Source organism: Onychostoma macrolepis, chromosome 12, assembly GCF_012432095.1.
Source record: "Onychostoma macrolepis isolate SWU-2019 chromosome 12, ASM1243209v1, whole genome shotgun sequence".
In the NCBI taxonomy this organism is placed as follows: Eukaryota; Metazoa; Chordata; class Actinopteri; order Cypriniformes; family Cyprinidae; genus Onychostoma; species Onychostoma macrolepis.
Genome location: NC_081166.1, coordinates 25,989,356 through 26,007,486, shown reverse-complemented (window position 1 = coordinate 26,007,486; position 18,131 = coordinate 25,989,356). Strand labels below are relative to the sequence as shown.

At 34.5% G+C, this 18,131-nt stretch overlaps 2 protein-coding genes across 3 annotated transcripts in view; both read left to right on the top strand.

The window, feature by feature from the left end:
- The window catches only part of sgms1b (sphingomyelin synthase 1b), a 39,062-nt gene extending 35,810 nt beyond the window's left edge, over window positions 1-3,252 (top strand). For both annotated transcript variants that reach the window (XM_058792941.1, XM_058792942.1), the window contains exons 4-6: window positions 139-292; window positions 1,686-1,852; window positions 1,943-3,252. In XM_058792941.1, the coding sequence (XP_058648924.1) occupies window positions 139-292; window positions 1,686-1,852; window positions 1,943-2,116 (495 nt within the window). In that variant the 3' untranslated portion in view covers window positions 2,117-3,252. The remainder of the gene's footprint in view (window positions 1-138; window positions 293-1,685; window positions 1,853-1,942) is intronic.
- A 2,738-nt stretch (window positions 3,253-5,990) lies between these two features.
- asah2 (N-acylsphingosine amidohydrolase 2) lies at window positions 5,991-15,238 on the top strand. Its single transcript, XM_058794137.1, has 20 exons — window positions 5,991-6,120; window positions 6,459-6,568; window positions 6,831-6,974; window positions 7,865-8,041; window positions 8,162-8,289; window positions 9,004-9,081; window positions 9,228-9,348; window positions 9,681-9,806; window positions 10,128-10,214; window positions 10,306-10,410; window positions 11,095-11,176; window positions 11,300-11,415; window positions 11,632-11,726; window positions 11,816-11,855; window positions 12,829-12,927; window positions 13,065-13,160; window positions 13,250-13,402; window positions 13,768-13,824; window positions 13,922-14,010; window positions 14,790-15,238. Exons 1-20 carry the CDS (start codon window positions 5,991-5,993, stop codon window positions 14,983-14,985), a joined length of 2,229 nt encoding a protein of 742 aa, XP_058650120.1. The 3' UTR covers window positions 14,986-15,238.
- The last annotated feature ends 2,893 nt before the right edge of the window (window positions 15,239-18,131 follow it).

Below are 18,131 nucleotides of genomic sequence, written 5' to 3'. Positions count from 1 at the left end.
TATTTGTTGATGTATGCTCTCGACATGAACACATGCTGAGTTTGTAGAAACAAAATGGGACAAGCAGTGTATGAAAACAGGTTTTAAGGAATTCTAGGAAATGTCATGATGCTAATGCTTGTTTGTTGTTTCTGGCAGCTGTATGGTGACTGGGAATCTCAGATGCGGCGGGTGATGAAAATGATTGCAGGAGGAGGTCTGACCATCACTGGCTCTCATAACATGTGTGGAGACTACTTGTACAGCGGCCACACGGTCATGCTCACGCTCACTTATCTCTTCATGAAGGAGTGTGAGTAACTCACACTGACTTGAGACAACACCGCCCCCTAGTGGACAGTTGAAGCACAAGTTTTGATTACACAGTGGTACCAAAAAGTATTTGGTTATTAAGAATTGTCTCGCTTTAGGTGATTGTGATTTTTTGCATTCCTGGGTATGTTTGGATCAGGTGGATTGAAAGCTTAAAAGTAAAAACGTAACATTTGTCAACCAAAACTATATTGAATATTTCCTCACAGATGAGTGATTATGCAAATATCGTGAAGTTTTTGTTACTGTGTTATTGCTATGTTATTACAAAATTTTCACCTTTTATGTGTTAAAAATTTTAAAAATTTTACATGAACTACAGTAAACCCACTCTGATGCAAGCAAAAAAAATTAAGTTGGCATCAATAGCCTCGTGGTTAGTATGCCGACATATAGCGTAACTGTGCTCGTGGCGCCCCGAGTTTGATTCATCGCCTTGAGATCCTTTGCCGATCGCGCTCCCCTCTCTCCATCCAATGCTTTCCTGTCTACTCTCTACTGTACTGTCCATTAAAGGCATAAAAGCCCATAAATATAACGTAAAAAAAGACTTCGTAATATGTCATGTGAAATTTATAAGAACATATAATTTGAGAATTATGTGTGTATTCATTCCATTGAAATCAATGGATTTTAATGTCTTTGAACTTATATACTGTACACTGTAAAAAAGAAAAAAAAAGAAAACTTGAGCCAACTTACAATTTTAAGGCAACCAGCTTCAGCAGATTTTTGAGTGTGCTCAACTTATTTTTGTGGGAGATTCTCAAATTTTTGTTGTATAAACTTCTTCTTTTGTTGCCTTAAAATTCTAAGTTGGCTCAACTTTTTTTTTTTACAGTGTAGAGATCATGATAGTCAAAGTATGCATCAAAAATAGTCTACGTTTATGAAACCTACATATTCCCTTTCTAACAAAACAACATAAATATTACTCTAGAATGTTTTCAGACAAAATATATTCATTTTATTTGCAACAAGTTACACTTTTTCATCAATTTTTCATGCTACAGTGGTTCAGTAGGGGTCGATGGATCACTAGGAGTTCATATTCATGTTTATTAGCAATATTCAGTCCCAAAAGTGTGTGATTATATGGCAAAGTATTTGTGTTTTGATAGTCTTGGCTCATTTGCAAAGTTTAGTTCCTGTGCTAAAAATGATTAATTGTGTACAAATTGTGAAAATTGTGTAATCTAAACCTGTAATCGTTTACTATTTTAAGACATTACAGCATTGACTGTTTCAGTGCAAAAAAAATCGTAATGGTCCTCAGAATACATTTTGAGACCCTTGCCTTATTTCATTGGTTATCTATTAGGTAGATTCACAATTCTATATTATAAGACCCCTGATTTTCGTGCTCCTCACAGATTCTCCTAGAAGGTTTTGGTGGTATCACTGGGGCTGCTGGGCTCTGAGTGCAGTAGGAGTGTTTTGCATCCTTCTTGCTCATGACCACTACACGATTGATGTCGTCGTGGCCTACTTCATCACCACACGTCTCTTCTGGTGGTATCACACAATGGCCAACCAACAAGTATGCCACACATGCTAAAATTTCCGTTCAGGTTTCCGTGTCAACCTATTTATGGTTTATTTTAACCTTCTACATCTGTATCTTTTCTAGGCCCTCAAAGAGGCATCCCAGACCAACTTTTTCACCCATGTATGGTGGTACCGATTTTTCCGGTACCTGGAAAACAACGTTCCCGCTGTCGTCCCCCGCAGCTACCAGAAGCCCTTTTCATGGCGATCGCTGCATTGGGGCCACGTGAAGTACACACGGATAGACTCAGATTGACTGATGTGCAAATGCTACATTTTAGAAGTTGGTCTCCAAAATATGTGTCCAAAGTGCCGAAACAAGCCTGAAGTTGTAGCTGATGCCTTTAACTAACGAAACCAGTCATCCAAAGTATCTCATGCCTCTCTGACGTCCTCACAGGATTGGTTTTGGATGTAAAACCTACTTAGCACATATAGGGCTGAGAACAATAATGGCTTTAGGAGAAACCATTGTCAGTGATTTTCTTCTCTCCAAATTGTTATTGGGCTTGCGTTGGCCGTAGCATCATCCTGCATTGCACCAACAAAATTCACAAAAGACGAGCCAGCAAACTAAATGCCAAGTTATTTATTTATATCTTAAGTATCTTTGCCCCTGTTTACAGGCACAAAGCCATCTTTTCGAGCTATTTAACTCAAGCAAGCAATTTGACAAACTATAAACAGTGCATTTTTCTGTTTGGAAGGAACAAATATCAGTTTTGTACAGCCTTGCATTTTTCTAGTCGTCTGCTAAACAACACGTGCTGTCAGAGAAGGTTTATATGAATATATTTTTTATTTTTTGAACTAATTCTTTACATCGAGAGCTACAGAAGATGTTTATCGTTTGAATAATCTAATGTTCCTCAGTGCCTTAATAGTTCATTGCGAACAGTGTTCTGACAGTCAGCTGTAGTAATATTTTTTTATGTTTGTCAGTGTTTTGAACCATGTATGCTTGAAACAGAACTCACCTCGTCGCTCGAATGTGACAATACTGCTCATTTTGAAAGTGTATTTCTATGACTGTGTCAGCAAAGCTAATTCTGTTGTCCATAACCATTTCTCTGATGTTGTTTGCAGAATGTATTTATTTATGTCTTTGTTCTGTTATATTTAGTATTTGTCTCTGGAATCATATTTTTAATTTTTTTGGCACGTTGTTTGTTTGTCAGACAGCTGGTGCTTTATGGCTCTGACTGAAATCCAGGTCTCTGGAGTATTCAGGTCTGGGATGGACTGACAAGACGATGTGAACCAATCCATCATTTCCAGGAGCCTGAACAGATGATCTGCCCTGTTGACCATCCAATACAACAAGCTGCTATATTGTGATGTAATATTAGGAGGTGTTCGTCCATTGGTAAACAAATAAATTACAGAAAATCAGCACAAATCAGCTTTGCTTCATTATTTGATTCTTTTTAGTGACAGTCTGAATTATCAATATTTGTCATAATATAAACACAGGTTTTAAAAATGTAAAGGCTTTTTAAATTAATTTGGTAGACCAATACCGTATATCAGTTGTTTTATTTCTACTTTATTTTAAGGTGTCTTTGTTACAGTGTAATTATACATTTGCATACAGTGTAACATGATACATATTTTAGGGTTGGATTTAGAGTTTGGTTTAGAGGTAGTTGCATGTAATTATGCATAATGTATTGCTTCAGTAAGCAGTGTTGCAGGTAACGCATTACAAGTAACGCAAGTTACGTAATCAGATTACTTTTTTCCAAGTAACTAGGAATGTAACGTGCTACTTTTTGCTAGTTATTTTTCAAGGAAGTAATGCCAGTTACTTTGTTTTCACAAGTGCAGAGATGCGTGCTCTGTGTGATCATGATGTTACTGTAGTTCTAGACTAAATGTGAACATGCATTTACTCATCTCATTTGCACAAAAACCGATTCAGTATTCCACAAAATGTCAATGCGAAAATCCTTTATGTATCTAATCCCATTTTTGTTAAACAGTGTCTTTGCTGCTGACCTTTAGTCATCCAGTTCAATCATTCTAATAAGCCAAAACGACTTAAAAATGTGTTTGTTTGTGTGTTTGTGTGTGTGTGTGTGTGTGTGTGTGTGTGTGTGTGTGTGTGTGTGTGTGTGTGTTGAACTCTCTTCAAGTTTTTATTTTTATTTTTTATAACATTTCCTTCAGCCTGAGGCTTATTCATTTCAATTTTGGTGTGAAAGGGCATTTACATTTGCCAAAAATATAACTTTTTTTTATATTAAAAACAAGCAACCCCAATGCCACATAAGAAGGTTAAAAAAAAAAAAAAAAAGGAGCAATGCATTACTTTCCATAAAAAGTAACTACGTAATGAAATTAGTTACATTTTTAGGGAGTATACACGATGGAAAAAAAGCATAGCTTAACACAGGACAAGAAGGGTCTATTATTGAAATTTATTCATAACTACACCATTTTACCCACAGAAATAATACATTTCATTTGCTGCATCCCACTTTGAACCTTCTAGATTTAAGTATTTCATAACTTGGAAGAAATCAAAGCATTCAGCCTACTTTTGTACTGCATATATGTATCAATTATTATTATTTTTTTTTTTAGAAATAAATTTACTCAACATTTGCATTTATTTTGTTACATTTATTATTAACTGAAAATTATGTCTGTGGTTAAAATTAACGTCTTGATATGGTCTGCTGTATCTCAAACGTTATGCAACTAATCTAATCTAATCTGAGAGTTTGGTTTCACATTGTCAACATGAAAATATGGCTATAAACAGTGCAGAGAATATTACCTTTGTCCTTGTGCTGTATACACTATAAGTGTGCACTTGTTCAACACTTGATTTGTTTGTTTTCTCTGCACAAAATCTACACATTTCAGTGATTTGGGACCAAAGTAGCACATGTAAGTACGTTTTCCACTTATTATATAGATCAGGAAAATGATTCACCTGTTTGATATGGTTTCATATTATGTTTCCCTTTGCAGAATAAGCAATATGTTAATATTTTAATAATTCAATAATATAAACATGCAGAATAATGCATGTTATTTTTTATTTAGTACTGTAGTGAATAAGCAGGTTCGCATACAGATGTTTACATGAAGCCCAAAAAACAAAACAACAACTGAATTAAAAAAATGAACCAGTTCAAAAGTTTACATACTCTTGAATGTTAACACGGATCAACAACTGTTGCATATTCTGCAAGGGGTATGTAAACTTATGTGCATCAGAAGTCAAAATCATCCAAATCAGTCCAAACTAATACTTTTATTTAGCAATGGTGTGTGAAATTCATCAAAAGTGACTGTAATGACTTTATTAAAAAAGTCATATTTTATATTTTGAGCTTAAAAAAAAAATCCTTAAAACAAGTATGAATGTTCCCCTAAAAATATGAAGCAGCACAACTGTTTTTGACATTGATAATAAGAAGAAATACGGTAACACTTTACAATAAGGTTCATTAGTTAAACATTAGTTAATGTGTTAACTAACATGAACTAACCATGAGCAATACATTTGTTACTGTATTTACTAATCTTCGCTAACGTTAGTTAATAAAAATACAGATGTTCATTGTTAGTTCATGTTAGTTCACAGTGCATTAACTAATGTTAACAAGATTTTAATAATGTATTAGTAAATGTTGAAATTAACATTAACAAAGATTAATAAACCCTGTATAAGTGCAATTTATTATTAGTTAATGTTAACTAATGTAGTTAACTAATGAACCTTATTGTAATGTGTTACCAGAAATACTACTTCAGCAGCAAATCTGCATATTTGAATGATTTCTGAACATTGAAGACTGGAATGATGGTTGAAAATTCAGCTGTTCCATCACAGGAAGAAATTGCATTTAAAAAATATATTAAAATAGAAAACACTTATTTTAAATGATAAAATATTAGCATAAAAATATATCAACCCCAAACATTTGAAGTGTAGTGTTATTATGACATTTAGCAACATAGAAATATGGATTAATGCTTCAAACTTTACACACTTGCTCTTTGCTTTTCTGTGTTTAAGTGTTGTTCAGAGTTGTTTAGTGTGTTATATGTGTTTATAATATGTGTGACAAGCATGTGCTCTGTGTGTGTGTGTGTGTGTGTCTCAGTGAAGGGTGATGGCACGTAAGACTGAGTGCTGTCGGCTCAATGGTCTGGAGATCTCCCTCATAGTTCTTTTCCTTTTGATGACAGCAGTCTCAGTGGGGTTAATAACAGTCCTGGCCCTCAAACTGGATTCAGAAAAACGTAATTATATATTTTAAATGAATTCTGAACTGTTCACATGGTTTAATTGCAAGAAATTTATAGCATGTAAACTGTAATGTCTTTGTCTTAAGTAATCATTTTTTTGTAGTTACACATTCTAAGACCTAGGAAAAAGTTTTGATTTCATATTCATACACTATATTTAAAATTTAGAAATATTATTAGTTATTTAAATTAGGGAGGAGTGCAGAAAATTTGATGTAGGATTTACTTTGAAACCTTTTTTACTCATACTTTTGAATCTCAATGTAATTTTTTCCATTCATAAGCTTATTGAAAAATCGTATCATGTCTGGTTTGAATTATTTGTGCACCAGAAGAAGTGACGCCAGAGGAGCCGAGCCCATCAGTGGATCCTCCAGAGAACCCTTATCTGATTGGTGTGGGTCGAGCTGACTGTACCGGGCCTGTGGCCGATCTGCCTATGGTCAGTTTCATTTCTCTCGGTCTCTTTCTGTTCAGTTGATTTCTTAGATTTTGATCATTTGATTACTCTGAAACTATTTCCAGCTGTTCTGTTGGATTATTTGTGAGGCCTTATAGCTGAAGTTGATATTCATCAGTTGTTAGACTGATAATGTTTATGACTGTGCATTGATCAGATGTGATGATAAAGGACAGATATCGATGTCAAAGGCCTTTAATATTCTTTGTGAATGCTGATTTAGTTTTTTTTGTTTGTGGAAAAGATGGGTTACGCTAATACTGAGCAGACGGCGAGAGGGATCCACACACGTCTGTTCAGCAGAGCCTTCATCGTGGACGATGGCAGTAAAAGGGTGGTGTTCGTCACTGCAGATATCGGCATGGTCTCTCAGAGACTGAGGCTAGAGGTTGCACACACATCCAAGTTTCTTCTTCTGTGGTCATGGGAAATGTTTACATAAAGCACTTCTCTTATAATAGCATATGGGTCATTGACAATGTGTGTGTGTGTGTATATATATATATATCTAAATATAAATGACCCAAAACGGAATGATATATATATACACACACGCACACATTTGTCAGTGACCCAATAAAGGAAAATTGCGAGTAAATTTCACAATAGAAAGAACACGTTTAATAATAATTATTATTATTTGAATATATAGTACTAGAAATTCTGAATATATAGTACTAGATTTTATATTTAAAAGCTCTTTATTAAGTGTTTGTTAAGTAGTTTGGTACTATTTTTGTATTATTTATGAGTTTAAAATTCTATAACACTTTTCTATATTCTACAAAAGCTTTTAACACATGCTTTCTACTTTGAAAAATATTTTATATTTTTTAATTAAATATTATAATAAAGCTGTCAGGATTTTGTATTGCTATTATTATTTGATTTCATTTCATTATGTTACACCACTTAACATTTTTTTGGAATGATTAAATCTAATTTCTAGTGCAGAACTGTATAAAATATAGAATTTTAAAAATCTGAGAAACTAAAATGAATACAAAGATCTTGCATCTAATAATCATGATTCATGTTTCAAACCAGATTTTGATCATTTCTGGCATATTTTTTCATTTCCAGTACTGCAGTGTTTACATGCTGTTTTGTTGTGATTTAAAATCAGCATGTGCCACAAATTTTACTGTTATGATTCCTATGATTATGAACTTTAATCCCATCAGTTTGATCGTGTTTAATGATCGCAATATTGCCCAAATCTCATTAGAATTGCATTATGAGGGTGAATTTAAATGTCATTGTCCCAAACCATTTTAGGTTCTGCAAGAGCTTAAGGCGAAATACGGAGACCTGTACAGACAGGAAAATGTGGTCATGAGTGGCACACACACACACTCAGGCGTGGGCGGCTATTTCCAGTACACCCTCTTTATGATCACCAGTAAAGGCTACATTAAGCCGTCTATACAAGCCATCGTCAGTGGAATAGTCAAGGTATGCTTTACATTTGAAATGCATTTCTGAAATGTTAACATATAAATGTGTACCATTTGAAGCAGTTCATGTAAATGCCTTCAGCATATCATTGATCATATTTTCCATCGTCTGCATCAGAGCATTGATATAGCTCACCGGAATTTGAGACCTGGACGAATTTTTATAAATAAAGGACAGCTAATCGACAGCAACTTGAACAGAAGCCCACATTCATACATGAACAACCCTGAGGAGGAGAGAAACAGGTTTGTTTGTTTGTTTGCTGATGTGCTCATATTGAAGTCAATGGAACACAAAGCCATTTGGTTACCAACATTCTTCAAAATATCTTGGTTTGTGTTCCACAGAAGAAAGTCAGTCATAAAGGTTTGGAACAACAAAGGGAAGTAAACGGAAAGAAGTGTCATTTTTAGTTGAACCGGCAAAATTTTCATTTTACCAGTATGAGGTCATTAATTTTTTTTTTCTACATATATATATATAGAACACAGTATAATATCCTTTTATGTTAAATACTTATATTTAATATTGAATATTAAATCAATTTTTTTAATGTTTGCTGAAAATGTAGACATTTTGTTAATTACAAAATCAAATTAACATAAAATATAAAGTGTAAATAATGCACAAGGCAGTCAGAAAGCAAATTAAATTTATACTTGTTCAGAAAACATGTATATACATTGTATATTACATTGGCATTAAATCACAGAAAACATATATTTGTTGTAGTTTCCATTCACCATGATAGAAGTTTACTACTTCCACTTCTGAGAATCCTGGAAATGTGAAAAGGGTCCATTTCTCTATGTTGTAACATTATTTTTTTATAACATTTTTTTTATGTATTTGCAGTTTTGTCTCAAAGTTGTTTTACAGTAAAATGTGACAAATTTTCCCTACCATCAATACAGCTGTAAGTCACAACGCATTCATTTCTGACTCTGTTTCCAACCCAGATATGAATTCAACACAGACAAGCAGATTGTCATCATGAAATTCACAGATCTGGACGGGGATGGTATGGGCTTGCTCAGGTATAACATGCCATTTACTTTGTAAAATCTTAAGCTTCAGTGCAAACATAGCAAGATCTTATGGTCTTCAAGGTAATTGACTTCACCAAATACATTGATAATAAATGCAATGCATTATTTTTTTTTGGCTATGTATCTGCCCTCAGCTGGTTTGCTGTTCATCCCGTCAGTATGAATAACACCAATCTCATGGTGAGCTCAGACAACCTCGGCTACGCCTCCTATGCCTTCGAGCAAGAGAAAAACATTGGCTTTCTCCCCGGTGAGGTAAAAGGTCAACCTTTTAATTACAGCCTTTCCCTCTGAGCCCCATCTTCAAGGTTAATTAATTGTCTTTATTAGTTGTAATCTACTTGAAGAGTTCACAAGGACATTTTGCTGTTCAATAAAGTCAATAGTTCCTGGGAGAATGCACTAAACACAGGAGATTTATTTAAGATGTTAATTAATGCTTATTATGCAAGATCTGTTTGTCCTATAAATTAAACGGAAGATAAAATTTCTGTTGCTTATGTCGGCAGTTGTCTTTAATAGACTTTTTGACTAGGGGACAGTATGAAAATTTCAGCACTAATGCATTACACTCTGTGTACCTCTAGGGTCCTTTTGTAGCCGGCTTTTCCTCCAGTAATCTTGGAGATTCATCTCCCAACATTCTCGGCCCCGTCTGTGTGAACACAGGCGAGAAGTGTGACTACCTTAACAGCTCCTGTCCCATCGGTGGAGTGAGTTATATTATTATAAACATGCTGTATATTAACAGGATTGTTTGCCATTTACTAGATTTGTACTAAGAATACCTTTAGTTTAATATTTATTTTTTACACATAATATGTGGGGTATTCAGGAAACAATATGTATAATTTATATATAATTTGGTCACATTCCATATTATATATTACATTGAAATACAAGGCCGATGTTTTCCAATAAAATATATACAATTTCTATTATTTATATATATATATATATATATAAGTTTCATATTTCAACTTAAATATTTGCAGACATTTAGAAATGTTCACTCTCCATGTCCCTTTCAACAGAAAAAAGCATGCGTAGCTTTTGGACCGGGTGAGGACATGTTTGAAAGCACCAGGATCATAGGAGAGAATATGTATAAAAAAGCAAAGGTTTGTATCATTTGTCATACTGTTTGATCTTGATGTGTATCAGTGATTGTGGTGTGAGTGCATTACTTTACCTAGTTGTTTTGGTCTGCAGGAGCTGTACAGCAGTGCAAAGCAGGAGCTACATGGGCCCGTTTACAGCGCACATCAGTGGGTCAACATGACCGATGAGACTGTCCCATTAAACTCCACTCATGCTGTGAGTACAGGCTTTCTGTGCATATAATACGACTAATGAGACCAGGAGCATTTTCTAAAAGAGTAGTCAAGTCAATTATATTTGAATAGCACTTTTTAAAATACACATCGTTTTAAAGCAACTTAAAGAAATGTTCTATATTCAATAATTTATATAATCATAATAGTTTTCACTTTTGGGTGAACAATAAGAAAACACGGTCAATTGCAATTTTTTGACTTTATACATGCATTTAGATCATTATATGTGCAAGCATTTGACTAGTGAAACACCAACTTTGTGCAAAATTGTGTTTCGATGTCATGTTCATGTAAACTCACTTAACAAAAACATAAAGATTCGTAAAGTGCTGTTTACAATTGGGTACAGTATAGTTTCATCTCAAAAGGACAATTTAATATAACTTTACAGGTCAAAAACGCACATTTTGTAGTGTATAATTCCTGTATGTTCATTAACACAAACAATCTAAACTCGCGTTTCTGCTTTTAAATTTCCAAAATTTCCAAATTGTAAGTGCATCACCAAAACATGTTTTTCTATTGTTTTTACAATCTGTAAAGAAGAGTGAAAATTGTTTTCTATAGCTATCAGTTGAACGTCACAGATGCTGTCTGTAGAACTTAACATGAACCAGGAAACTCATCATTGTGGTGTTCATGCCGACACTGTTTCTGTCATCAGGGACGGACGTGTAAACCTGCTCTGGGCCACAGTTTTGCTGCTGGTACTACTGATGGAGGAGGAGAGTTAAGCTTCATACAAGGTAAGGAGATGCGTTTCATAAACAAATATAGCTACGTCACGTGTTTGGCAAGTACTTTGCCAATTCTTACGGTTACATATTTGACAGGCAGATAATTATGGTCATGCTTTTTCTTGTGACCAGGGGATACAGATGGAGATCCTTTCTGGGATGGAATAAGAGATGCGATTTTGGGACAGCCGTCCAATGAGACCACAGCTTGTCATCGGCCTAAACCAATCCTCTTCAGCACTGGGGAGGTACGAGGACAATTAGAGCTCAATAAGAAACAGAATTTAAAAACCTGATATTCAATATGTTATCTTTTCTTAAGATAAGAATGTGCCAAAAGGGAAAATCGCTCCAAAATTGGCACTTTTTTACAAGTACATGACAATAGGTAATGGTATTAATAACACCTGTCGGATTGTTTTATTTGCTTTGAAATAAGAACTTTGATGATTGTTTTTATGCAGATGGATTCGCCCCTCCCATGGCATCCAGCCATTGTTGACGTTCAGATCATCACTATCGGCTCTTTAGCCGTCGTTGCGGTCCCAGGAGAATTTACGTGAGTTCTGTTAGGAAAGGTTAATATAGAAAACAGTGGCTCTATAATGAGCCAATATGGTTTACCCCAAATTGTCTTCTATGTTCTAGTACCATGTCAGGGAGAAGGATACGAGAGGCAGTCAAAAAGGTGAGAATTGCACATACACTACTGGTAAAAGACTTTTTAACGACTTTGAAAGAAGTCTCTAATGCACACCAAGGCTGCATTTATTTGATCAAAAATACAGTAAGAATAGTAATTTTGTAGATTACATTTAATAAAAATAACTGTATTCTATTTTAATATTTGTTTGAATGTAATTTATTCCTCTGACGCAAAAGCTGAATTTTCAACATCATTACTCCAGTCTTTAGAAATCATTCTAATATGCTGATTTTGGTGCTTGATTTTATAAATTGGTGCTGAATTATTAAAAATGGTTTTTATCAACACTGAAAAGAGTTTTCGCTGTTTGCTGTTTTGCAGAATTTAAAATATAAATATTTTGTTATGCATATTATAAATGTCTTTACTGTCACTTTTGATTAATTTTTTAATCTTTACCTCAAACATTTTAATGGTAGTGTATCATAGTTTCTACGAAAATGTTAAACAGCAAAAACAATTTTTAACATTGATAAGAAATTTTTCAGCCAATCAGTATATTAGAATGATTTCTGAAGGATCATGTGACACTCATAACTAAAGAAATGGCTGCTGAAAATTCAAATTTGCATCACAGGAATAACCTAAATATTTTTAATCACATAAAAAACATTTAAAAAAAAAAAAAAATTATTAGATCAGTTGTCCACATTTGTCCCAATTTGTTTAAAACCAATTCTCACTATTAACACCTTTTTCCTTAATATAGTCATAATTTTCTGCTTATTAATAGTTAGTAAGGTAGTTGTTAAGTTTATATGGGGTAGGATTAAGAGATTTAAAATATGGTCATGCAGAATAAGGCATTAATATGTGCATGTGTGAGTTAATAGCGAGAATATGTCCTTCAAACAATGTGTTACCGAAAAACTTTTATTTTTAAATATCTTTAGGGGTACAGAAAAAAAAGTTTTGTAAAAGTTGATGTCATAAGCATTTCACTTGATTTCCATAGGAGTTGGAGGTGAAAGAGTCTTTCGCTAATGCAGAAGTGGTTGTTGCTGGTCTGTGCAACATCTACACACACTACATCACTACATACGAAGAGTATCAGGTGTGTATGCTAGAAAACACTTAGAAAAAACATAACATAAAAAAGTCATGATATTTACAGTACATGGTGCTCCAATGTACATCAGTGATCCCCAAAAAATATGTGTCTGTGTTTTTCCTCTATCCTCACACTCACAGATCCAGCGATATGAGGGCGCATCCACTATTTTTGGCCCTCACACTCTCTCGGCTTATATCCAGCGCTACAGAGGCCTGGCCAAAGCCATAGCTCATGTAACGCTCCGCTGCCTTACATTCATTTGTGACATTTTGATAAACCGAAATGGACTGGCTGATCTCATGAATAAACCAATCTTCCACAGGGAACAATAGGAGAGCTGCCGAAGGGTCCTGAACCCCCTTTCTTTGATGAAGACAAACTTTTTAATCAATTGAAGGACCCGGTGGCAGATGTAGCACCAGCTGACACCACATTTGGCGACGTCTTAGAGCAGGTTAACCCTGTCTATAAAGTGGTAGGTTAATAATTGTGATGTACAAACAGTACTGTAAAGGTCACATTTACCATTGTTTGGCGCAATGTTTCAGGAAAAATCAATCATTTCAATATTGGAATACAGGAATCCACACGTTTGGGAGTTTCACGTGAGGGTGAAAAAGTTCCCCATGTAGTTTTTGTAACATAAAAATTAGATTTTGCTGCATTGGCCAAGATAAAGATGCTTGGATTGAATGTGACTTCTTTTTAAAAACTGCTATGCTGTTGACAATGGACTTTTTTTGCCCGTGAAAAATGTGACTGTACATTAACACTGTACTAGTGAAAGACAAGCTCACTGTTATAAATTGACAAGCTTTATGTGATTTATTTATTCTAAAGGGAGAAATTGCATCCGTCACATTTGTCGCTGGAAACCCGAGAAACTCTGGAGATATTGTGAGTTCTTTAGTAGCAGTAACTGTACAATAATCTCTTGCAAAACATGCTCTTTTATGTATGAGATATAACTAATCTGTGGTGATTTTGATATCAGAGAGATAAGACATTTGTCACAGTGGAGTGGTTTCACAACGACACCGACTCATGGGAAATAGTTCACACAGATGCATCGTGGGAAACGAGGTAATGTGTTTTCTACAGACATACAGTACATGCTGAAGAAAGAGGCATTTTTTATGCTTTTTAAATGCTAATGTTATTATATTCCTTTGTATTAGTCTATACTTTTACTTAGAGGATGAGTTAATAAAGCCGTCTTAATGCTGATGGTATCTTTCAAGGTCTATCCCCGATAAGGCAAATGCTGAGTCAAGGTCTTATCACTTATTATATAGCCAGTTCAATCCTCGGGCCGAAATCCATTTGTGATCCGTATAGGAATTCTAGATTAGACAGTCTGACATACTGTGTAAAGGCAAAACACAGTATGTCAGCAAAACTGGAAGTGATAAAATAGCATCAAAGTCTTTTGATTGAATGTTGATTTATTTGATATCAGTTTTTAAAATTCTTTGAGCACAGAGACAAACCTAAATTTCAAAACTGGTATCACAGAAAAACTAAATGAGGGAAAAATCATGTAAAAATGTTAAATTATAGTATTAAGGTAACACTTTATTTTAGGGTCTTTTAACTAGTTGCTTATTAGCATGCATATTACTAGAATATTAGCCATTTATTAGTAGTAATTAAACACATATTAATGCCTTATTCTACATGACCTTATTCTAAATCCCTAATCCTACCCAATTAACAACTACCGCACTAACTATTAATAAGCAGCAAATTAGCACTTTATTGAGGGAAAAGTTGTAGTTAATAGTGAATTAGTGTTCCCTATTCTAAAGTGTTAAAATTAAAAATCAATATGCACTGTAATGTAGACTCGTTTGTGTATTCAGGTTTCACTGGATTAAAGGATTCGCTGGCCGGAGTCAGTCAAAATTGGAGTGGCACATCCCGCTCACGGCACAGACAGGAACCTACCGGATTCAACACTTTGGACACTACAAACAAGTCATGGATAACAACACCATCACCACACCATACGTGGGCACTTCTGATGCTTTCAAAGTCACCAGAAGTTTTTACTACTGATCAGTGTATCACTGAGAAAGAACATTAGATGTGACGCTGACAGATATTAGCTGCTCATAAGGCAGTGTTCAATTAACAGCATCAATCTATAACTTAATATTGTTGTTCTTTACACTGTCTTTAAACGTTCATACAGTGTGAGTACTAAAATGTAAAATTCACAGACACTGCCTTGCTGAAAAAAACAAAACAAAAAAACAATAGAAATGTATTAGATAACCAATAGAATGTATTGGTTTTAATGGAAACTGTAATGGTGCCTGTGGGTTTCTACTAGTAATTGGGCACCTTCTATTGGTGGCTTGTTAAAACCAACAAACCCTAATGGAATATGTCCCAAAACACTATACAGGAAACCATTTTTTAATGGTTTTAATGGTTAAAAGTTGATTGTTTGTAATGTTTGTAATGGTATTTGTAGTGAAAACCATTGGAATTTCTGTGATGGTTTCCATTGGTTTTTTTTTCAGCAGAGTTAACTTTCCTGTTTTATAATATTGATTTCTAAGGTAAGGTAATTGTTTAGTTAAGTATAAAAATATCTATAAAACTGTTCCATTGGTCTGCTAAAATAAACCATATGTGTTCACATTATCATTAGGCAGCACACATAGAACCCAAACTTATAGTTAACATGTCAGGTACAATGTCTTCTGAATTTATTTAATACATTTTTTAATTTAAATTTGTGTCCTATTGTTTTAATTATGCACTATTTGTTTTATAAATGTAGCAAGCACCTTGCAAATGGAAGAAAAAATACCCCAAAAAAGACCCCGCCTTTTTAAACACTAATACAATATTTAAAAGCCTTATTAACCTTTTAACTTTGCAGTTGTGCAGTAAAATTCACTGTAAAAATTCACTTTTCATTCATGGAGATGACGAAAAAATGTGCCAAAAAACCTTGTGAAAAACAAAGACTTTTAAGATGACAATTACACAAAATTACTATTATATCCAGTAGATGGCAGCAGAGGGTCACTCAATAGCTCAGTTGCCATTTCCACTCCCTAGTTTTCAGGGAAAAAACAAATTTTTGTACTGTACTGTACACTCACGTTTGTCACTGAAACAGTATACGTGGACATTCGGTCCTCTTAGACAAACAAAACTTTCCTTCAAATTGTCAATGGATTATGTAGAGATTCTAGAGAAACACAGCAACGCTCTTATAACGCAACTGACCGAGCTTACGCGAAAACTCCTGATAAATCAAACACCACACAATCAATCTTATTTATACCGTGTGTATGCTTTTTCTCTCTCTGATTATATTGGGTTGATCTGCAAGCGTGTAGAACTCTGTAAACTTACGAAAACAAAAATGACTTCAGAGGGGATTCTTCTGATTAAAGGTGGGGTATGCATTTTTCAAAAGAAAAAATCAGAAATTTTTTCAGATAGAAAGAAAGAAAGAAAGAAACAACTGCGCTACAAACCGATCTCAAGTCCCACCGTAGAGCTCTGGAAGGATGCTCTGTTCCAAAATCAAATCACTGTCGGTGCTTCTGAATTTAGTGAGGATGCTTTGCCTTCATGCACATCTATTTTGACATACAGGGCCGGATTATCCATATATACGGGATTGGACAAGTGCCCTGGGGCACCAGCCAATAGGGGGGCACCAAGTGATTACGATAATGACAAGACCTTTAAAATATTTTTCATGTTTTGTTTACATTATTTTGCTGGAAGAGATACAGATGCATAGAAAATGAACAGTTAATGATACAATATACAGAGAGAATATCAAATATATGCACGCATATAAAGAATTGCGATTGGGTGAGGTCACAATGTATTTGGCCCCTCCCCCCAGTCAGAGTCGAGCATATTTATTCACAAATGGATAGGCAGCATCGACTTGGCCATTGTGTGAAACGTAAATTTAAACAAAGAGAAAATATCACGACACATAGCCAGGGCTATACAGTGCGACTGTAAAGTACTGCGTGTGACTATCAAAAAATATTTAGGAGCACCTGTGCGACTAACCCAATCAGCATAGGCTATTTGTGTTTGCGCTGAGAGGAGCTTCAAAGATTTCTACTTGTGTGTTTGTGCAGCGGTGAGTAATGTATCGCAGACATATGTTGATTCATTGAATGCAATGTTAATCAGAATCCACTCACTGCTCAAAATACTTTTGTTCATTGCTGAGTTATGCAAGCTCACAAATGCTCTCGTCATAACAAACAAAGTGTAGATGGTGTAAATAAGAGATTCATTGTGCAGTGTAGAGAGCTTCATTGATTATAATTGTGAGATTGCGATGAACTGAAGTGAGTAACAGCTTTTAAAGATTATTAAGGGAGTTTGTAAATGTGATATTAAATTAATACAACAGTTCAATGAACAATAAGTTAATATAAAGCGATGTACATTGTATGACTTTAACAATATTGCCTGATTTTGCTCTATTTAGTCAAGGAAAATTGTTTCAAACAGTCACAGCCGAGCCGCTGCGCATCTCCATTCAAACACAGCGGTGTTTCATTTACGAATGAACCTGCGTTTTTAAATGAATCTAGTGAGTCAGTGATTCAGTTACCCACTCATAAAGACAGTCACTTGCTTCGTTCCTGAATGAATCAGCCGTTCAAACGAATCAGTTGAATGAATGATTCAGTGAAAAAAAATCAGTCACTTAATTGCCGCCACCTGCTGGCAGTTTCATTTTTATATTTAAAGTGTCATTTCAGTTATTTAAATCATTTCAATCAAATAATAGTTCTATATTCAAAATTTTATATATATATCATTGTTATGAATTTAAAACATCCATGCCACCTCTGAGCCTCTGTTTATTTCTGTAAATTTACCTACATGCCACTTTTGTGTTCTTCTGTGCCAACTTTGTAGTGGAAACTAATTTTGTTAATATTGATTTCTTTTGATTAGTAACTTATTCTTATTATTCTACCTGTTCTTATTCTATATATATATTTTTTTTATATTCATTTTTGAATTTGACTATGACATAGCCTACCTTTTAATAAAATTAAGCGAAAAAATGCCCCTGTAAATCACTTTAAGGAGTCAAATATTACCTTGTAATGGGAAGGCTAATTTTTGTTATTGATCAGAAGGTGCTCCTGAATTTTGAGGGGGAGGGGGGGCACTTCAAATGTGGTCACCCTAGG

Excerpts from the sequence above, each read along its gene's own strand:
- asah2 (XM_058794137.1), top strand. The coding sequence starts at position 5,991 with ATGGCACGTAAGACTGAGTGCTGTCGGCTCAATGGTCTGGAGATCTCC. Across the intron at positions 6,975-7,864 it reads CTCAGAGACTGAGGCTAGAG|GTTCTGCAAGAGCTTAAGGC; the intron begins GTTGCACACACA and ends AAACCATTTTAG. Across the intron at positions 11,177-11,299 it reads AGAGTTAAGCTTCATACAAG|GGGATACAGATGGAGATCCT; the intron begins GTAAGGAGATGC and ends TCTTGTGACCAG.